Source organism: Colius striatus, chromosome 9, assembly GCF_028858725.1.
Source record: "Colius striatus isolate bColStr4 chromosome 9, bColStr4.1.hap1, whole genome shotgun sequence".
Lineage (NCBI taxonomy): Eukaryota > Metazoa > Chordata > Aves > Coliiformes > Coliidae > Colius > Colius striatus.
The window spans coordinates 11,198,364-11,220,517 of record NC_084767.1 but is presented as its reverse complement, the minus strand read 5'-3'; the positions used below and the strand labels follow the sequence as shown (position 1 = coordinate 11,220,517).

At 48.4% G+C, this 22,154-nt stretch overlaps 1 protein-coding gene and 1 non-coding gene across 2 annotated transcripts; both read left to right on the top strand.

The window, feature by feature from the left end:
* The first annotated feature begins 1,326 nt into the window (after nucleotides 1-1,326).
* Nucleotides 1,327-21,849, top strand: HSPA9 (heat shock protein family A (Hsp70) member 9). Its single transcript, XM_062002134.1, has 17 exons — nucleotides 1,327-1,757; nucleotides 3,091-3,149; nucleotides 4,524-4,611; nucleotides 4,728-4,909; nucleotides 5,846-5,970; nucleotides 7,471-7,544; nucleotides 7,632-7,738; nucleotides 8,447-8,609; nucleotides 9,214-9,306; nucleotides 10,983-11,192; nucleotides 13,463-13,690; nucleotides 14,492-14,596; nucleotides 15,596-15,713; nucleotides 16,520-16,614; nucleotides 18,833-18,925; nucleotides 20,221-20,361; nucleotides 21,140-21,849. Exons 1-17 carry the CDS (start codon nucleotides 1,671-1,673, stop codon nucleotides 21,197-21,199), a joined length of 2,028 nt encoding a protein of 675 aa, XP_061858118.1. The 5' UTR covers nucleotides 1,327-1,670; the 3' UTR covers nucleotides 21,200-21,849.
* On the top strand, nucleotides 13,944-14,015 carry LOC133626152 (small nucleolar RNA SNORD63). Its single transcript, XR_009819326.1, has one exon. It is a non-coding gene; the product is annotated as a small nucleolar RNA SNORD63 (small nucleolar RNA).
* Nucleotides 21,850-22,154: the final 305 nt, after the last annotated feature.

Genomic DNA, 22,154 nt, shown 5'->3' with positions numbered 1-22,154 from the left:
CAGGAGGAGTGGTGCAGACAGAGCTTCCAGAGATCCACTGCTCAGTCGGTCCCTTAGTGGTTTAATTTCAGCCTTGCCAATAGTGGGGAGTTGTCAGTGATGGGAATTGAGCTGTCAGTCTCCCAGGCTCGTGATTCACAGGAGCAGCCTGGAAGCAGGGCTAGCACAGCTGGCTGCTGCCCCTTTCTGGTGATGGAGAGGGTGACAGTTGGATGTGCCCTCCTGCCTTGCTGCTTCAAGGTGTTCGTCCCAGGACTCCGTATTTCCATAAACAAAGACGCCAGAGGGATGGAGTGAGGCTTTTGTGAGCCATTCAGCACCAATGAGTGTACCATAGGTGTATCCTGACCGTGGCTCAGTTATATCAGCTGACATGTACCGGGCCCAGTGATGGTTCCTGACCTACAGTACGAACCTGTGCATGCAGCAACAGGCTGAGGAGCTGTACCCTGTCCTGCCTTTTCCCAGGGCAGGTCCCAAACCTGCAGCATTGGGAGGAAAAGCAGCCCCAGCTCACACTGTCCCGTCTGCAGAGCCCGTGCTGGGTGAAATGGAGAGTTTCCACCTTCAATCCGGGAGCCTCCGACAAACGGAACGGTGGTGCCTCTGGTGATGCAGGAAGCACCTCTGAGCATCTCTTGATGCTGCAACACCAGTGCCAGGCTCCAGGGCTTTGGTGTTCAGAGGTGCTGAGACTCGTAGAATCATCATCTGGGTTGTCAAAGCCCTTGAAGCTGCTTGAGCCCAACTCTGAACCCTCACCCTGTCCAGCCCAGCACTAACCCCTGGCCCTCAGCACATCAGCCCCAGGGCTTTGGGATCCCTCCAGGGCTGGGCACTCCCCCAGCTCCCTGGGCAGCCTGGCACAGGGGCTGACACCCCTCTCAGGGAGACAGTTCTGCCTCAGCTCCAACCTCAACCTCCCCTGGGGCAACCCGAGGTCATAAGAAAGGGGTAAAACAGCAAACGATGTAAAAGTGGCATAAAAGGGGCACGACTGGGGTCGCAGGGAGGACGCGCTGCAGCCAGCGGCCTGTTGTGCGCCGCGCTCACGCTGCCTTGCCGTGGGCTGTGGCACGGGCAGCGCCGGGAGCCGCGGGCAGCCCGGGCCCGGGCAGCGGCAGCCGCGGGACGAGCGCTCGGCCCCGTTGGCTGAGCCCGGACGCCGCTCCGACAGCGGCGCCACTGCGCGTGCGCGGCCCGGCCAGCGCAGCCGCAAGAGGGCGCCCTCGCACACGCGCCACCAGGGGAGAGCAGTGCGCAAGCGCGCCGCCTGCCCTGACGCAAGGCCGCTGCAATCGCTCTGCGCTTTATCCTGTCCGACCTTGAGGCGCGGCCTCCCTCAGGACCCGGGCTGCCCACGCTGTGCCGGTATGCACCGGCCGCCTTCGGCGGCCGTATCTCGCCCCAGTCCCCTCCGGGCGAGGTAGCGGCCTCCCCCTCCGTCTCCACGAGGCAGCGCGCAGCCGTGTGCTGGGAGCTGGTGTCTGAGCGAAGCGCTTAAAGCGAGGGAAAGAATCAGGCGGTCATCGCGACAGCCTGCACCGGGGGTCCTTCGCGGCTGTGTCACCCCCCCACGGCCCACGTGGGTGGAGGGTTCCAGAAGAGCCGCGGCAGCGTCCCCGCCGTTGTCCCGCCGCCGCCGCCGCTCCGCTCCGCCGCCTCCCGCCATGCTCAGCGCCAGCCGCGCCGCCGCGCGCCTCCCGCTGCTGCTGCCGCGCGGCGCCGCCGCCCCCGCGTCCCCCGCGCTGGCCCAGGTACGCGACGGCAGGGGGGTGCGCCCGGGGGGCCGGGGCAGGCCTGCACGGGAGACGGTGGGGGGGGTGCGGGGGTACAAGGAGGGTACGGAGAGGGCGCGGGAGGCGGCAGGGAGGGGATTCGTTGTGAGAGGCCGCGTGTTGGCCGCGGCGAGGCCGGGCCGGGCTCTGGCCCGCTGCGCTGCCTCATGAGCCGCGCAGGGTGCAGCGGAGGCCGCTGTTAGTGGCGGGGAGGGGCGGAGCGGGCGCTGGCGGGGCAGGAGGATACCCAGCGCAGAGCGGGCCTCTGCTCCCGCCAGGCCCCCGCGCCCGAACTGAGGCAGGGCCACGCGTCTGGAAGGATTAGCAACGCGTTCATGTCTTAATGTAGGCCTGATTGGTGGAGTCACTGCATGGTGGGGGCTGGAAGGGTCCTGCAGAGCTGCTCCAGCCCCTGCTAGAGCAGGTTCCCCTCGCCCAGGGGGCACAGGAATGTGTCCAGGTGGGGTTGGAAACCTCCCGAGAAGGAGCCTCCACACCCTCCCTGGGCAGCCTGGGCCAGGGCTCCCTCACCTCAGCACCAAAGGACTTTTTCCTGGTGTTTAAAGGGAACTTTTTGTGTTCCAGCTGATGTCCATCAGCCCTTGTCCTGTCTCTGGCCACTACACAAAAAAACCATCACTCCATCCTCCTGACACTCACCCTTTAGGTATTTAAAAGTGTTAATATGGTCTCCCCTGAGGTCTTCTCTTTTCTAGGCTAAATAGCCCATTTTTGTATGAAGTTGTTTTGTTAAAAGGTAATTCTCAACACAGGAAAATGGAGCATGCTTTTGGAGTTGTCCCAGGCACTGATTTGCAGTTGCAAAGTTATGGCCACTGCAAAAAAAAACCAAAACAAAACAACCCAAAACCCACCAAAAAAACCTTAAGAAAAACAAAATCCGGACTGTAGCTTCTTCAAGGGATGTAGGAGATGATTTGTTGCTGACCATGCACAGAGCTTTGAGGAATGGGGTTAATGTTTATCTGCTGCTGGTTGTTGAAAGCTGAAGGTCCAGTTAATTTACTGAAATGTCTTTTGCCCTGCAGCATTTTTGTAGGCTGCTTTGGATGAGGGAAATAGCTGAGCTATTTGGTACAAAGCAGGATTCTGCCAGATAAATGAGTGTAGTGATGAAGGGGGCCTTTATTGAAGTCTGAATCTCAAATTCTTTCTTAGTTTGTACTTAACTGTTTAACAGTAAAATATTGTAGCAGGACCATGTTGCTTCATAGTTTCTTTCAACTGATCTCCTGGCCAAGACTTCCAATGTTTAAAGCTAAATTGTCATTATAATGTCTTTATTTTGTAGACTTTCTGGAATGGCCTCAGTCAAAATGTTCTCAGAGCTGCATTCAGCAGAAAATATGCGTAAGTGTGACTTTGTTATTTCATGTTGCACTGTTTGATGTTTATATTTGTTCTCATCCTGATACCAGGGCTGATGATTGAAGTCAGGGAGACTAACAGAGCAAAACCAGCAAGGAAAAACTAGAACCTGTGTATATGTCTTTTCTGAGACTGTTTCCTTATCTGTTGGATTGTTTTTTCAGAGGGACTTTAAGAATTGTTCTTCCTCACTTCTCCCACCACCAGCAGCATCCACAAAATGTAGATTGTTGAGATTTGTTTGATTAAAACAAAAAAAACCAACAAAAAATCCCCAAACCAACCAACCACAAACCCTCCAACATTGCTGGCATAGATTACTGTTATGAAACAGGAAGTTACTGGCCCCATTTCACTACACATGGAGTGGTTTTCAAACAGCTCCTGTATTTTAATTATTTGTTTTTGTCTCGTTGCAAGAGAATGGAAAAAGAGTAGCAGGTAGTTGTGTAACTTAGTCAGATGTTTTGTGGCTGGTGCTGATTCAGCACACAGAATGGGAAATCCATTTGTGTTGGGGAAACTGCTCTGTTGTGATTAATACAGAGAAACTGAGCAGCTGCATGTTGCCAAGATCACTGCTCTCTATTATTTTAGCTGGGGTTAGAACGACTTACCAGCCTGGGGACCGAGAAGGTGACATCCTGCCACTACTCATGATCCTGTTCTGCCTTCAGTGTGCATTCTCCTCCCTGGAGCATGGCTTTGTTTATGATTCAGGAGTTCTCTCTAGCTTTGAAGAGGGGTAGTACACTTCCTAGAAAGCAGGAGAAGGTTCACATTTGCCTTGTGTAAGAACCACTGCCATTTTTCAGAATTAGATTAATTTGTTGCTCTTCAGGATCAGGAAGATGGTTATCTGTGGCTCAGAGAACCATCCCTGGGTTGAGTAATTAGTTACCTTTGTGTGTTGTTCTCTTCATGCTAAGTAATGATAAATAAAACAATACAATTTGATATTAGTGTTCTGACTCCAGGTGGGTGTTTTCAAAGAAGTTTGAACATCAAATGTCACTCGGGACAAATGTGGCTGTGCAGTTCCAGCTTTGTTTTATGTCAAAATCCCAGGAGATGTTGAGAATATATGCAGTAAAGGTTATTGTGGTGAAGAGTGATATTTTAAATGTTAGTTTAAACAAGCAAGGGTTTACCTGTAAGTGACCTGATTGAAAACAGAGACGTAAGGTTAAGTTCCTGTGAACATTTAGGGTCAGAATACAGTGTGAGTTTGCTTCAACATCCAGTGAAAAATCAGTTTGTCTTGTCTCCAGGGGGAAAAAACAACCCCAACCTTTCTACTATCTAGTTAGTTTCTTTTGGTAGTAATGCCATTTTTCCCCATCACATGCCTTACAGTTCAGAAGCAATTAAAGGGGCCGTTATCGGGATCGATTTGGGCACCACCAACTCCTGCGTGGCCGTTATGGAAGGGAAGCAAGCAAAAGTAAGTTAAAACAGCCCACAGAAGAGCTCTCAGCAACGTTGCTGGAAGCTGAGTGTCCACGTGAGTGTTCTCAGAGCAGTGGCTTATGATGGGCTGCTGCGGTGTTTTGTACATAGGTGCTGGAGAACTCGGAAGGTGCCAGGACCACCCCATCGGTGGTGGCATTCACGGGCGAGGGCGAGCGGCTGGTGGGGATGCCAGCCAAGCGCCAGGCCGTCACCAACCCACACAACACCTTCTATGCCACCAAGCGCCTCATCGGCCGCCGCTTCGACGATGCGGAAGTGAAGAAGGATATGTAAGTGAGGGAGGAGAGCTGGGTCTGTGGCCAGCAGGAATCACAGATGGGAGGGATGAGAAGTGACCTGCAGAGCTGCTCCAGCCACAGCCCCTGCTAAAGCAGGTTCCCCTCGCTCAGGGGGCACAGGAACGTGTCCAGGTGGGGTTGGAAACCTCCCGAGAAGGAGCCTCCACATCCTCCCTGGGCAGCCTGGGCCAGGGCTCCCTCACCTCAGCACCAAAGGGCTTTCTACTCCTGTGCCAGTGGCACTTCCTGTGTTCCAGCTTTTGTCCATGACCCCTTGTCCTATCATTGGACACCACAGAAGAAACTGTCACCCCATCCTCCTGACACCCATCCTTTAGGTACTTATAACTGTTGCTGAGGTCTCCACTCAGCCTTCTCTTCTCCAGGCTGAACAGCCTCAGGGCCCACAGCCTTTCCTCATGAGAAAGATACTCTAGTCCTCTGATCATCATGGTAAGCCTGTGCGACCAAGAATGCATGAACTAGAATGTTGCATAACACAGGTTATGTTTTTAAAGAGAAGCCTCTTTGGGGTTGCAGGAGTTATGCCCTCATCTCTTCACGCTTTATGCTTATATTCTGAGGGCCAAGCTGGATTTTGCTGTGTTAGTTGCTGATCTCCCTAAGGTTTTCAGTGAGGAAAAGAGCCTTGCTGGTGCTATGCAGAACAGTCAGAAGACTCTTTTCATTCTTGAGGGTTTTTACGGTGAAAAGCTGTGTGATTATGCCTAAGGCTTGTGATTAAACGATGTAGCTGATGAAAAGCAGTAGGAGTATATTTGTCCTTTTAGGACTCTCTGGATCTGAGGCCACTGTTGGCAGTTCAGTATTCTTTGTCTAGAATTTGTAGGTGTTCATCTTCTGATACTGACTGTAGGAATTTAATCCTGATACAGAAACTGAGTGTGGAATTCTTCTGTTTTCTAGTAAGAATGTTCCCTTTAAAATTGTCCGTGCCTCCAACGGTGATGCCTGGGTAGAGGCTCATGGGAAACTCTATTCTCCAAGCCAGATCGGTGCCTTTGTGCTGATGAAGATGAAGGAAACTGCAGGTTGGTACAGTTTGATCTTGCTGCCTGTGTGCACAGTTGTGACCTTGGTGCTGGGCTGTGGTCAACCCTTGTACAGCAGAACCTTCTGTGGGGCAGGTTATGGAAGGGTGCTGTGATGGGCCCTTTCAAAGCCGCAAGGAAGATCAGTTCCCACCTGCATCTGGGATTTTTTGCAAGATATTAGTGCTGTACTTCAAACCAAAACTGAATACTGAGTTGATGCTCCAGTGAATTCCCAGTTACTCAGAAGGGGGAGCTCCTTTTCCTTTGTGAACTGCAGACTCTTGTTCCTCCCAGGCTGGAGCTGAGCATAGGCTGTGGCAGCCAGGGTTTTGAGTAGCTTTGTTTGTTTTTTTCCAGCTGCAGGATACATGGCAAGAAAAAGGAATGTTCAAGGAACCCAGTTTGAATGAATAGCTTCATAGCCAGTGACTTTTAATCTTCACTGGGGGAAAGTTATTTATTGGCCTGGAGATTTTTTTTCCTCCTTTTCAGTTCCTGATGTGTTTTTTGAGGGAACTGAGTGTAATACATGGAGATGATAGAAGCATTCCACAGCCTCATTTGATAAGCATTGTGCATCCAGTGATATGTGTTTGGAGGGCAGGACTAAGGGTTGTTACTGAAGCTTCATCCAAAGGTTTGGGATATTTTTTTTTTTAAGCTGTAGGTCCTGGACACTTGCTAAAGCTCCACCCAGGAGAGAAGTATGAGTATGTGATACTTGAGCATCTACATGCAATGAATCTGACTTACCCTGAGGATGGTGTTCCTCTGCCTTAAAGCAGATGTCTGCTTGCTGTGGGTCTGGCTTTTGTAGTGGGTGCTACAGGATTTCAGCTATGACACGATCTGGCTTTGCAAGCCACACAGAATAATTCAGCCTGGGAGATCTGAGTGGGGCTAATGTACAGGTGTAAGTCCTGTCTAGTCATTCTCACTGCATCATGCACATTGTTATTTTTCAACAGATCTGAATCTGCACTTCATGACATCCTCCTCTCTTTTTGAGAGAAGTTTGTGACCTGAAGTTAGTGTGTAATACATATTTTTCCTGAGTTGCTATCTCAAATGCTTGTGAAGTTAGTACATGTATGTCATTTGTACTGTGCAAAGGCAACTTACAGCAGGCTCTGTAAGCACAGTTGAGTAAGTTTTAAGTGCATCACGTGATGAACACTCCAAAGAAGTAGAAAACAACTTCAGTCTCACGTGCTAAGACAAGCTTTCAGATGAATTCTCAGCCACTAGTGATGTGCTGTTACTGATGGATTGCAGGGATGTGTTGCTGTTCTGTCAGAAGTCAGTGAACTAGTCCATATTCTGTGGAAGGATTTGATTTGTGCACAGCTCCTCCTGCATTTCCCCAGAAAGCTGCAGGTTCTTGAGCAGCAAGCCTGTCTTCTGTTATTCAGGAAAATTATTCCAAGCTACATGATGATAACGTTGTTACTCTTCTCATAAAGATAACTTTCTGGTTTGTGTCCTTTTTTCCTCCAGAAAATTACCTGGGTCATACGGCGAAGAACGCTGTGATCACAGTCCCTGCTTACTTCAACGATTCTCAGAGACAGGTATTCATCAACCTGTAAGATTTTGAGGCTTAGAAACCCGTGTTTATTTTCTCTCAGTACTTAGCACTCTTCCTCTTCTTTCCTCAGGCTACAAAAGATGCTGGGCAGATCGCTGGCTTGAATGTTTTGAGGGTGATTAATGAACCAACAGCAGCTGCACTTGCCTATGGTCTGGACAAGTCTGAAGACAAAGTGTAAGTAGCTGTTCGTAACACCTACCCTGTCTTAAATAAATGTGCTGTAATTTGCTTTGTAAATGCCTCTTTTGCTTTCTGTGGTTTAAAATCATCAGTTGAAATTCTGCCAAAGTAGACTCACAGCTGTGAGTCAGTGCTGTGTAATGTCACCTCTGTTCAAGAAAGGGAGTTCATAACTTGCAGCTTCGTTAAATTGACAGTCAGCTTTAATAATTAGCTCTTAATTACTGGGGGCAGTGATAGGTGTGGCTGAGGACAGCAGAGTGTGAGGGGCTGTCACCACTGCACAGGAGGTATGCATTGGTTTGAGGCCTGACATCCCCATCTTGTATCTTCTTCCCCAGCTGCATTCAGCCCTCTGTCATTGACAAGGGTGGTTGTATAAATGCATGGGTTATATTTCTGCTGTAGATTATAGTGCTGTGAGAGCCTCACACTTTGAAAAGCATGTTTCCTAACAGTTCTGATATCCTTGCTCTTGGCATTGGATGCGAGTGTGTCCTTTTTCTGAAGGAGGAGGAACTGCCCTCTCTGAAAGGTTCAAGGTTAAGCATCGTGCGGCTCATCTTTCAGAGGAGGCTTCCACATGTTCCACAGGGAACATATACGCTCTGACTTGTTCACTGCTGCCTTTAGAGAGGCTTTTAACTTTTGACCCACACAGCTTGCCTGGAGAGTGATGTTTGCCCGTGTCTGTTCCTGCAGTATTGCAGTCTACGATCTGGGAGGCGGCACTTTCGATATCTCCATTTTGGAAATCCAGAAGGGAGTCTTTGAGGTCAAGTCCACCAACGGTGACACTTTCTTAGGTGGAGAAGATTTTGACCAGGCTTTACTACAGTATATTGTTAAAGAGTTCAAGAGAGAGGTAAGGTATCTCATCAGTGTTTAGTCACTGTTTTTTACCCTCCCTTAACTTGTACAGAGCATCGAGGTTTTCATTAAACTATTGTGCCTTGGTTTGTAATCCTGTTAGCCTGGCTTCCACTGTTTGGTTTGTTGAGGTGGGATATTACTCTCCTGGAAGACAAAGAATAGCAGGATTTGTGCTTTTCTTCCTCTAGCATAGCAGCACTCTCCTATACATAATCTATTTACTTTTGATAATAAAAATCTGTGGTGTAATGGAAAGTGTCAGCACACAACACAGGGTTGGCTGCAGGAAACTGCAGAGTCATTCCAGCTCCTTTGCTAATCCAGTCTTGCCTTTACATTCTGACATGCAGCAGCTTTTCCAAGCTTCACTTGGTTGCTTACAGTATAATTTGCTATCAGAGGAGAGAGGGCTAGAAGATGTTTTTGAAATGCTAAATAAGTTTGCCAGAAGTGAGGGGGATCAGCACATATCAGACTGTATTTCTGCAAACAATCTTCACAGTCAAGAGTGACAGGAAGGTGACCTTCAAGGAAGAAAAGGTCTCTGAGCCCTGTGCAAAAGCTTGAGAGTGTTACCCCCTTTGTTTGTTTCTTAGACGGGTGTTGACCTGACCAAAGACAACATGGCCCTTCAGAGGGTGAGAGAAGCATCAGAGAAAGCCAAGTGTGAGCTCTCATCATCTGTGCAGGTAGGTTCAAATGGGAGGCTCAAAGAAGTCCAGCAAAACATTCTTGTACACTGAGTTTTGCATGATTATTGTTTACAAAGCTCTGTGAAGTTGCTGTTTTCTTGTGATGGCAGAACAAGCTTGTGTGTAACCTAATGACATCACATTCACACAAAGTCCTTTATCAGGGTGAACTGTTGAGGAGCACAATTAGCTGTTGAAGGCAGAGAATGTTAGCAGGTGCTGGCTTTTGCCTTTCTTCTGGCACCACGTTTTCTGATCTTGTAAAGAATGTGACCTTGTTCTCAACTTATGTATTTTAGAAGTATGATGGGCATCAGGGAATTTAGCTGCAGTACTGCTGGGTTGCTGGAAGCACTTCAGCTTTGTGCAAGCACTTCCACAACCTTGGTACTACTCATTCCACTGAAACAGCTAATTTGTCTAATAAGTAATTTCTAAGTTATTTCTGTAGAAGAGTTGTTTAGACAATGGGCAACATATACCCCCCACCTTCTTTTCCATCTGCTTTGTATAGTAATGCATCCTAGCATGTCCTTTATGCACTACTGAATAAGGAGCCGGAGAAGCAATGAATTACGGGTGTAATAGTCTTGCCGAAGTGAAATTGGGGTCAATTATATAGTAATTGAAATGAGGAATCTGCCAGTTTCTAGTTTCTGAATAAACATTTGGGTTTTTTGATGGTGGTCTTTTTGTTGGCTGGTGGGGAGCTCATAGCAAGGAGTTTAGACCAGTCACAATGGATGCATAGTTCTGCCAGAGACATAGCAGGCTCTGTTTTACTGGCTCAGGAGTTGGCAGAAGCAGTCTGTTCATACCAGGAAAAACTGAATTCCTTAACTCTTTAGCAGGGAAGGGAAAACAACTTGCTTTTGGCCCTCTTTCCCTCAGTACTTTCAACCATGTTATACATAAAATGAGTGCACACCTTTAGTCTGTAACATGAGTGTAGTTCTTGTGTAAACTCAATCTCTAGAGCTTAAAGCATTAAGAATTTTAATTGCTTTTGTTGATAGTATTTTTTGGATGTCAGCATGACTCAGCACTTGAACAGGATGGGTTCAGTATAAGATTTGCTTTAAAGATCCATCATGTGAGTTTGTTAGGTCTCTTACAAATAGCCATGAAATGTGGGGTTTATGGGCCCTGGCACTGAACGAACTTTGTGTAAAATGACAATAGACTGGCTGTCAAAGAGGAGTTGTTTCCACTTAGAAAACAGCCATGAGTTATTTCCTGCAACTAGCTTAGTCATTAGTTAGTCATTTGGCAAAATCTTGCAGCACTCTGAAGGTGGGCTTGCTTTTGTGTTGTGCTAAAGGCAGAGGATTAAGATTGTCACTTCTAATGTTTCAGTTCTCACCTCCTGGCTATGATGGAAATTAAATTGGTTTTCTTCACAATAAAAAATGTTCCAAGTAGCACAAGGCTAAAATTCAAATGTAACAGTTGTAACTATGAGGTGTGTAACAAAATGATTTCCTCTCTCTTGTCTGTAGTGTCAAATGGGAAGGTATTGCCTGCTGCCACTTACAGACCGGGCTGCAGAGTGAACAGGCACAGAGGTGCTTCCGTACAGGCAGAACAGAACCTCTAACTCAGTGTAAAACCTGCATGTAGCTGCCTTAGTTTCCATTCCTGTGTTTCACTCCCTGTCTGTTTCTGTGCTGCAGACTGATATTAACTTGCCATACCTTACTATGGATGCCTCTGGACCAAAGCACTTGAACATGAAGCTGAGTCGCTCGCAGTTCGAGGGCATCGTCGCTGAGCTGATCAAACGGACGGTAGCGCCATGCCAGAAGGCCATGCAGGATGCTGAAGTCAGCAAGAGTGACATTGGTGAAGTCATCCTCGTTGGTGGCATGACCAGAATGCCCAAGGTATGAGAGAAATCCCTGCCACAGGTGAAGAAGCTGGCACAGCTACCCAGTGCTTTCTGTTAAGGGTGATCTGTAAGACGAAAGTTGAGAGAGTGGTAACTTCAGGGTTCCAGGAACAGAGCAAACATGCCAAGCAGCCATGTGAAAGCAGTGGCAGGGGACCCTCATCCTGTTAAATTAGCTCAGCTTAGATCTGGAGGCTGTAACTGGGTTTTGCTTTGCAGAGACAAACGGGAGGTAACAGGAGTTGAAAATTCAGCTTGACTTTCTGATGTAGATTGAACACAAGCAGCATTGTTCAGATTCACAGGGTGTATCCTCTTGTGGCCTTCAGTCTGTGATGGAAGCACACCTCAGTGACAGTCTTTGCATTTCGGAGAGTTTCTTCCCCTGTGTAGAGCTAGGAAGAAACTGCACAAGCAGGACAGCTCTGGTGATTGCCATTTGCATGTATCCAACTACTTGTTTGAGGCTGGATTTTGTCAAGTGTATTTAACTGGCTGTTCCAAACACTCCTTGCCTAATAGCTGGCCTGTGTATTCTGTGGTGATAAGCACCAACAGGTAATTGAGGAGCTTGCTGTGCTGACATGCACAGTCTTGCAGACAAGGTGCTGTCTGCAAGTGATTGACTGTTCTGGTTCCTAGCACTGCAGAGTGCTGCTCAGCTCCCCTGAAGTCATCAAGCTGAGCAGGTATGAACACTGCTCTCTCCAAGGGTACAGCTTGTCCTTGTCTACAGAGATCATCACAATCTTCTTCCATGGGGATCAGCCAGGCTTGCACTATTTGTTTGCTGTTAAGATTTGTGATGTGCACATCCTTTCTAGAACAGTAGGTGTGCCCATGGTACTGCTTGAGACTGATCTGGGGTTTGGTGGTGAAGCTTTTTCCTGCCTGTGTTAAATGAGCCTGGTGGCTGGAGGTGATAGTAGTGTGTGCAGAAGGTCACCCAGGCAGGGGAACTAGAGCAACAAGATAAACAGAAGCTGCTGCTCTGGCCAAAGCTCAAGTGGAGTAACTGTACTATACCTTCCCAGAGTCTCTGCTGTTCCAGCTGGATAAAGGAAAAGCAATGTGGTTACTTAAGTCCAAAGTGTTGAAAGACACTTCAGAAAGTGGGGAATGTTTTGCATCTTTTGGGGATTGCAGACAGTACTTAAAAGCATAAAATACTCACTTTTTTATCCCCTGTTTGTAACTCCCAGGATCTGTGGCTTTGAGCTCACCTAATGCTTCCCTGTGTGCCTGTAGTTACAGGCCTGGCTCAGGGGAGTGCCAGTGTGCGGCCCAGAGCGTTCTCTCCTGCATGCTATTGGGTTCACTCCCCCCCTGCTAGGAGCGAACATGCTGCCTTTGGAACACTCACATGGCCAGTGCTCCAGGAAATGTACAGTGGGTGGTTATAAGTAATGTTTCTTTTGTAAAATACGCCTCCAGAGGGAAAGGCTTGCACTTAATTACATGCTCACACACAGCGTGTCTTCCCCTGGAAGGAACGCTCCTGGCTGAAGCGCAGAGGAGTTGGGCATTTGCTTACAGCACAGTTTTCCTGATGTGTGCCTGGCAAGTGTACTCAGAAGCAGGAACCAAGTCCCACATGCTTCTCTTGTGAGGCAGAGGAGTGGACTTGTGCATCTGTGCTCTGGTGCAGACAGCTTCCTGCATTCCATGCTGGATGCTTCAGCAGTAGACCTCTCACAGTCATGAGGGCATCCTTCCAAAAGGGCCAAGCCATGAAGAGTTCAGACTGTCTGTTGACATAACAAATCTCCTTCACTGGTGAAGCAGCCCAGTAAATAGTTAGAAAATACTCAAACAATTTCCTCTTCTTTAACCTTCTCTGTGTTCTACCTCCACAGCTGTACAAGTACACAGCTTGGCAGCTGTCTTCTGCCCAACATTGGCTTGTACAAGTTCCCAGGGAGCAGTCCCTGACTCCTGCTTGATAAGCATGGAGTGATCTCTTCTGAGCGTGACTGGGCTGTGTAAAAGCACCCATGTAGATTGACTTGCAGCTGGCAGACTAGATTACAAGAAAGCCTCCAGAGAAGGGGCTGTCTAGAGTGAAATGAATGCATTTAATAGGCTGTGTGGGAGGTGGGGAATTGGGGAGCAGTGACGAGCCTGAAGCTAAGTATCTCTGTCATGCCATAGGGTTACGCGGAGAGTAAAGGTACAAATGTAGGCAGGGCTGGCCTGTCCCTGTGGCCACAGAATTGGGCAGCAGTGGTTGCTGCTGCATATGAGCTGTGCTTTCTCCCCATTCAGGTGCAGCAGACTGTGCAGGATTTGTTTGGCCGAGCTCCTAGCAAAGCAGTTAACCCCGACGAGGCCGTGGCCATCGGGGCGGCTATTCAAGGTGGCGTGTTGGCTGGCGACGTTACCGATGTGCTGCTGCTGGATGTAACTCCGCTGTCCTTGGGCATTGAGACACTGGGAGGCGTCTTCACAAAGCTCATCAACAGGAATACCACCATACCAACTAAGAAGAGCCAGGTACAAATTGACTCTGAGTGGATGGGTCTTCTGTGGTGGTCTCAAAACACTCAGTGAAGGCTACCCAAAGCATTCCAGTCGATAGTCTTGTCTCCTCCTCACATGGCAAGGAGAAGCAGTGCAGAATTCGAGTTTAGTGTCAGCCACTGAGCCTCTCTGTGGATTACTGTTGTACCCAAAAAGGGATGTAAGTTGAGTTAATGTGTGCCAGGATCTCTGGGAGGTTGCTGGTCTGGTCAGGGTCACAGTGTGTGTGCCATGATGTTAACTCTCAACACATCATTCCGAAGAAGAATTGTGTGGAGACCTTCTGCAACTGAGCACCACAGCAGTTTGAGCCCACTTTTCTTGTTCTGCATGCATCAGAAGGGATAACTTTTTTCCTGTGTTGCAAAGTCCTGGTAGGCTTGGGTGTGATCCTTTCTCTTCCTCTGCCTTGCCTGGCTCCGCTGGTGTGCACTCTTATGATAACACTTGTTGGGGTGTGGGGCTGGGGCAGGAGCGCTGCTGCTTCAGGAGGAAGCTGCCTGGTACTGGAGCCTGCTGCCAGCGTGGCATTGCCAGTCTTGGTATGCCCAATTGCCTGTAGGACAAGATGCCAGGGAGCTTGGCTGTTGCCTGATCTTGGTGCTTCCCTGTTGTCAGAGTGACAGGAAGCATTTAATGATTGTTTCTATCTTCAAAGTAGCTTCTCTTTCTTCTTCTTTAGTTAGCTTGTAACTGCATGAGTTCCTGTGTTGCAGTTCACTAGCTATGTGGCATTTACTAGCTATTCATAGACTTTCTCTTCCTTCTCTGCAGGTGTTTTCTACAGCTGCTGATGGCCAAACTCAAGTGGAGATTAAAGTATGCCAAGGAGAGAGAGAGATGGCTAGTGACAACAAGCTTCTTGGCCAGTTCACATTGGTATGTTGTTTGTGACCTTAGACTTGTCCTTCTTTGAGAAGTTCAAAGCAATCTCCATTTCAGTTGACCCCTGAAGGCAGTGTTGAGGGGAGACATCTGACACGATTTGTAGTGAAAAAGCAATCTCTGGAGGTACAGCCTGATTTTGGGGCAGCCTCTCAGTGTCTGGGCAGCACCTGGCATTCAAGATGGAGCTCCAAGTTCCTAAGCAGTCTTACAAGGCACAGGGGCTACTGCAGCTATAGGGCCTGATAATCTCAGGGGCTATCTTTAGTTCTAGACACAAAGAGCCATATAGTGCTAGGACAGTTAACCTGAATGCTGCCCTTTCCTCTGGTATTGCAAAGGCAAGACATGGAGCAGGCTCTGCAATACCTGCAGTCCCTAGAGTAACCCATTTCTAGCCAAGTACCACTTTTCTTTGAGCTCCTGTGGAGCTGCTCTGCTGCTGGAGATGTGCTCCAAGGATCCAGGTGGACAGCATGTGGCTTCCTCACTCCCTCCTGTGCAGAGGTGGTCTGGCACTGTTACAACTGTTGGTCCAAATTTACTTTTGCTAGGAAGAGCCCTGCAGAAAGAAAGGGCTTTGCCTTTCTTTGGTACTTTTTCAGGAAGCTGTACTGCCTGACACTCTTAAAATGTAGCCTCAGAGGTGATCAGAGAAGTGTAATTGTGTTTGGAACCGAGGACATAAAGCATCTTGCCTTGTCCATGGAAGAAGGGCTTGTTTAGCAAGAAAGCAGAACCTACATCACCTTGAAACCAAGCTCCTCTTGAGGCTTCTGTGCATTTGTCCTGGGTAAAGATCCGTAACCTGTTAAATCTGTCAGGATGCTCTTAAGTCCATGATGCCAACAGGTGTTTAGAGGACTCGGCTCTGAGAGTTAGTTAATAGTTGATCTGAGTGGCAGTTCACAGAGGTACTGTGCCTGACATGAGTTTCACACCCTGAGCTTGTGTCCCTGTGGGAGCTGCTGGCTGAGCACTTCTCTCCATCAGGTTGGGATCCCTCCAGCACCACGGGGAGTGCCCCAGATCGAGGTCACTTTTGACATTGACGCCAACGGCATCGTCCACGTGTCAGCCAAAGACAAGGGCACTGGCCGCGAGCAGCAGAGTAAGTGCTGCCTGGGCACGGGGGAAAGGGGTGGAGGTGGGATGGGGCCAGAGCACCCTGGGCACTGAGGGTGGCACTAGCTGACTCCAAAGGCAGTGAGGTGCTGCCTTGATGTGCATCCCACAGTCTGGAGTTACTGGATGAAGAGTAAAAGTGACACAAGCACCCTGTTGCCAGTGCGACAGAGGTGCAGTTGTTGTTTTAAACTCTGCCGTATCCAGGGTGTTGGTTCCCTCTTTCCCAGTGAAGTGATGCTTTACTGCAGAACTGAGCTTATGTCTAGGCTATATTTTTTTCTTGGTTTTGGCACAAATAGGGGACCTTTAGGACCCCACCTGTAGAATCATGTCATGTTGTCTTATCCTGCTGCCAGCCTGGGCTGCTTTCTAGTGTGAAAGTAATCTCTGCCCTGGTAAAATGATTCCTTCTGTTTGGATTCTTTGTTATTGGTGGTGGGATTTTCTTCTATTTGGTTTGTTTATTTGTTTTTAGCGTGCTGAGTGCCCCTTTGGTTTGGAGGCTTTGTCCTGCATTCCCAGAAGGAGTAACTGGAAAACAAAGTGCTTTGCAGGCCGGTGGACAGAAAGCGTCTGGCAGAGCTGAGGAGCTCACAGGTCTAAAGTGTCAGGCTTAGCTTGCCAGCAGCATGGCTGTCTCTTCAAAACTGACTGTTTCTGTACTGCCCATGGGGCCTTCACAAGTGCAGAGCCCCTGAGCAAGGCTGCTGCCTTGGAGGGGGTTTGGGAAATAATACTTTCCTCAGAGATGAGAGCACATTCATTATTAATGCTCCTTCTTCCATGCAGTTGTTATCCAGTCTTCTGGTGGCCTTAGCAAAGATGACATTGAGAACATGGTGAAGAATGCAGAGAAATATGCAGAGGAAGACAGGCGAAGGAAGGTAATGTGCCCATCACTGGGTCTTCTGGGAAGTTGTGTTCCTGCTGGTTACTGCTCTGTGCCATTAGCTGGCCCTGCCTTTGAAGGAGCTGTAGTTTCTGGCCTGTGTAGCCTTGAGCTGTCTGTGTGTTTGAGTAACTGCACAAGCAATGAAGCTGTGGAAGGGTCTGGAGCACAAGTGTGATGGGGAGCAGCTGAGGGAGCTGGGAGTGTTCAGGCTGGAGAAGAGGAGGCTGAGAGGAGACAGGATCACTCTGAAACTCCCTGACAGGAGGCTGTGGCTGGAGTGGGTCAGCCTCTGCTCCCAGGCTATAAGAGAAAAGATGAAGGAAACAGCCTCAAGTTGCTCCAGGGGAGATAGAGATTAAAGATGAGAGGAAAAGTTAGGGTTTTTTTTCACCAAAGAGGTTGTCAAGCTCTGTCCTAGGCTGCCTGGGGAAGTGGTGTGGTCCCCATCCCTGGAGGGATTTAAAAGCAGTGTAGACTTGGCACTGAGGGACACGGTTCAGTGGTGGCTGTGGCAGTGCTGGGTTAACTTTATGATCTTAAAGATCTTTTGCAACCTTAACAGTTCTCTGATACTATTATGTGGTATCTGCTTGCTTCCTTATATTCACTTTACACTCCAGAGCTGCAAGAAGGTGTGTGCAGAGGCATTTGGATTTGGGGATTGGGTTAACGTGCCCTGCATAACTAGCATTTGAATTCCTGCCTCAGGACTCCCTGGCACATGGAGGCAGCATTAAGCAAACTCACCTGCCTATTACTCAGGACAAACAGCTTTATAACTCCAGCTATGCTTTTTATCATCAATGCTCTTTACTGTCTATCCCCCTGGTGTCTTGGCTGTTCATTTGAAGCTAACGTAATGCAGCTGGCTTCTGCTAGTGATGTTCAATTTAAATGGAGGCAGTGTGGGGATATTTAAGCTACCATTTCTGAGTTTATTTCAGAGCTTAATTTGTAGAACCTACCAAGCAAAGCTGCACCTCAAACTCATCTTTAGCAGGTAGGAATTAGTGCCTTTGGTGCAGGTGAAGCCATCAGAGGATGTTTGAAAGCTTCACTGACTTTATCAAGAAAAGATGGACCCTTGCCATGGCTGAATGACTGAACCTGTGATATGCATAGGATTAATGGTTGGAACTAATTGGTTTAATGAGGGTAGTACTAATGAGTTATGATACTAAATATAGAGCATTGATTTTTTTTTTTTGTTAAGCAGACACAGGCCAGTCCTGCTCTGGGATATGATTGCTGGAACTGGCACGCTTAGCTGATCCACTTTGTGCTCTCCCCATCTGTAGAAACTTGCCTCAGGTGTTCAGGCAGTGCTGTAAATCCTGCCTTCAGCAGTGAAGGGATCAGAAGAGAGCTGAAAGGGAGAATACACGGGAGTGAATTGATGTGAAGTAGCATTGCCTTGGGAGCCCTAAAGCCCCAAAGTGTTGGCATATTGGCATTTGTAGAGTAGATGGAGAACCTTTAGAGACTAGAGTCTGAAAGTCCCAGTGTTCAGATCGTTGCCATGAAGTGTAGCTGGTGGCCTAGTGTTTGAAGAGGCTGCACTGAAAGCTTTTCCATGTTGCTTTAATTTGACATTGTATCTTCAATTGCTGAATAAGTTCTCCCCTGTTGTAGTCCTGAAGTGGGACTCATCTCTGTCCTTCAGGTGAAGGTGACTAGGCTATTGCCTTAACTAAAGCTGCTTTTCACTTGTCTTGCATAACTGTAATCGGCAAAGTTTCCTCATTCCACCTTTCTGATGGTGGTTTTACTGCCACAAAAGCATCATGAATGCATAACCAGGGTTATCATGTTGGGTTGTCTTTACTACCCTCGTTGCTGGAGAAGTTTAAGAGTAATTTCCAGAAGCTCAGTTGTGTTCCTGAGGAGCAGAGTGAGCTATGCTGTCTCTGCAGTGTCTGTCTGGCTTTTCCACTGTGCTGCATTAGTCACTTGTACTTCCAGAGAAGTGAATTTGAGTGAAAGTGTGAGGATCACCTTACACACTGTAGGCTGCCTGTTTGGGCTTTGTGGTGACTGGGTACATCTAGAAATGGTTTGTGTGTATTTCTTCTTGCTCCCTTGCCATTAACAAAGCCCCTGGGTGGAAAGTTTTGGCAGTCTGGGTAAAGAGAGGTGAGCTGCCAGTTCAGACATCTCAGTTGCATGGGCAGTGGTGCCTGCAGTAGGCCCTCACAAGCTCTCTCACCCAGGAACGCGTGGAAGCTGTGAACATGGCAGAAGGCATCATCCATGATACGGAGTCAAAGATGGAGGAGTTCAAGGATCAGCTGCCAGCAGATGAGGTAGGGAGCTTCTGATCCTGTAACAGGAAAGGAGGTACAATTCCTTCCTAAATCTTTGCCCAAGTTCTTACCCAACTCCCAGCTGGCTCTGGCCAGCAGCACCAGCTCTGTGCATGCTTCCATGCTCTGTGAAGATGGCACAGCCATCGACTTTGCCCTTCATGAGTGGGTTAAGTGTGGCTGATGGGAGGATGTAAGGACAAAACAAAGAACAACATGGTTTGAATAATAGCAAATATCCCGTTTCAAAGGATCTGAGAGCCTGGGAAACTGTTCATGAAAGGCTTGTGCATGAATTATGTCCTTGGCTCGGCCTTGCAGCCATTTGAGAACTGTACTAGGGCTTGTGTGAGAGCTGGGCTCAAAAGTTAGAGGTTACAAACGGTACCTGCCTATGTGTGAGCAGAGAGGCAAAGCTGCTGTGCTGAAATTTTGGAGGCAAGGAAAATTACTGTATCCACTTAACTCCCATTTTCTTCTTCTATCTTTGGAGCAGAGTGGATATTCAGTATCAAAAGAGTGCTTTTCACACCGCTCCAAGTGACAGGTTAATTCCTGCATTATGAATTTGAAAAGCCAAGTGTAAAACAGATTGCAAGATCTTGAAGTTTAACAACTCTTGGGAGCAGAATAAAAGGCTCTGTGAGGTGTTTGAGGGAACAAGATTGGAATTTATTGATAAGTGGCCTCTGATCTGTTTAAAAGCCATCCCTGCTGTCCCCTAGTAACCCCACTCCTCCAGGCCTCCTGCTCCAGCAGCCTGCCAGGGTGGCATGGAGCTGCCAGACTGTGTGGAGGGGTTGACAGATGGCTGCAGGGACTGGGATGAGACCGTATTGCTTTGGTCTGCCTCCCTGCTCCTTCTCCCACGTGCAGCAAAGGGATGAAACGGGGCGGTGAGTGGCCTCACTCGTTGGCTTTCTGACAGTGCTGGAAATAGAGGTGAAAACCAACTTTCTTTAGGCTGGCTCCTGAGGTGACTGACTCTCTGGTGAAGTGTGCCAGGGAGAGCAGCTCTGGTCCTTGGCCAGCTCTTCAGGGCTTTCTGTCCTTGGCGCCGCTGCTGAGACGGCAAACAAGGGGCTCAATTAGTGCCAACTGTGGCACGTTTAGTGGCGTGGACAGGTGCCCACTGGGAACTGAGCACAGGCCCAGGCCCTGCAGACTCTGTGGCTCAGTTTGAGACTTCAGGGATTCTGGCAACATTGCTGTGGCCGGTAGGTGGGTGAAATGATGGGAGGTTCTCAGTGAAGTGCAAGATTTCATCTTGGGGGGGGTTTGTGTCTTATTTGCAGTGCAACAAATTAAAGGAAGAAATTGCTAAAATGAGGGAACTCCTGGCTCGTAAGGACACTGAAACAGGAGAAAACATCAGGCAGGCAGCAACCAGCCTGCAGCAGGCTTCCCTGAAACTCTTTGAAATGGCATACAAGAAGGTAGGTTCATGGTCATTCTCATTTACTGCCCTCAGGAGGGATGGGGTGAGCTGGGACACCAAAGATTTGCTGAGCTGTGCTTGGAGGTTGTGTTGAGTCCTGATGCAGCTCCCTCTGAGTGACACTTGCTGAAGGGGCAGCTGCAGAAGGGTGGATGGAGTTGAGGGCCTGATCTTGTGGCCATCCTGCTGGTGGAGGTCTGTTACCTCAGTGTTACATGGGAAAGTGCTGGAAGCTCTTAGTAAGGAGCATCCAGAGGAGCACAAAAAGGCCTTTCTCGATGCCTGAAGAAGTAACATCTGGACTTGCTTTAAGGAAGATTCCAAACCAGGCTTCCTGTTCAATCTACTGAACATTACAGTAGGGAGGTCATGAGGGTTTTCTTCTCAGTCTCCTTCCCAGCAGAAGGCCCCACCTCTGTGAGCCCTGGCAGATGGGTGCCTCCCCTGTCCAGGGAGGTCTCCTAGGCTGGAAGTGGCCTTGGTGGTGCTGAGCTGTCCTTGCTGTGGGAAGCTGCTTTTCTGATGTCAGACTGCAAACACTGCTACAGTGGACACTTGTTACATCCCCTGGGAAAGCATAAACCATGGGAAGATAACTACCTCCTTCTCAGTGGTAGGCAGGCAGAGGTGATTGTTTCCCTTCTCCAGCGGACAATTACTCTTTTCATTGAAGGAAGAGTTCTTTCAGTCCAGAGCTAACCCGAGCAGCTAGCCAGGAAAATAATGTCTAGGAAAAACATTTTGTTACTGCAACTAATAAGGCAACTCTTTCACAGATGGCCTCTGAACGAGAGGGTTCTGGAAGTCCAGGGGATCAGAAGGAAGAGAAGCAATAAGTCTCTGTCTTGCCTTGACTAGAGTATGAAGAAGAGGTCGATTTTTTTTCTTGATGCTTGGGAGAGAAGGGACCTTCCTGAGCAGCAATGGGCAGAATTCAGACTTACTGTGTTTTTGCAGTATTCTATATATAAAATTCTTTAATGTATAAACTTAGTGATGTGTCCTCTAGATAAATTGTCACTTGATGAAAGCTAATTCATGCCAGATGAAGTTCTAGGTGTGTGGCCCCGTGGTATTCAACTGAAGCGCCTGGGGACTCGCTGATCATTTCTTTCTGACACTTGACACAATGGTGTTACTAAATCTGATCTCAAAGCTGGGAAACCATGTCATTAAATGGAAGGGTGGAGGTGGAAGTCCTGCTGGAACTGGGAGGAGAACACCACCTTGCATGGGCCTTCCTTGTAAGGTGAGCAGGTAACAAGGCTGTTGATGTTGGTAGAGAACATTGAGCTGTGCAGCTGGGTTAGTGCCCTTGTTCTGAAGGAGAAGGGTTGCTTCAAATTTAGCTGTAATGTTACTCCTTGCAAAAGAGGCCATGTGGAAGTTAGAAACTTTGCTTGTCTGAGCCTTCTGCTCCATCCTTTGTCTGTTCTCTGCTTATGGTAAAACAATTTCCTTGATAATAAAACTGTTCTTGGATCCATTCTGGATTGTTTTTTAAATAAAAGCAAAAAAGTGTCCAACATGGAGTTCTTGGCCTTTGTTGGAGAACATGTTGGAGCTTGTTAAACTGCCTGTGAGAGCTGCTGGAGGGGGGAGAGTCAGCCAGCCAGCTGTAGAGGCAGCAGCTTGCTGGAATTCCTGCTTCATTCACATGCAAAGAAGGAGGTATTTGGTGTCAGAATAGGTCCATCCCTATTGGGGAGAGAGTCGGTGCTGCACTGGCACAATAGGCCTGCGAGTCCTGCTGTGATCTGCAGCAATAGGGGGACTTTCCCCTTCAGCCCC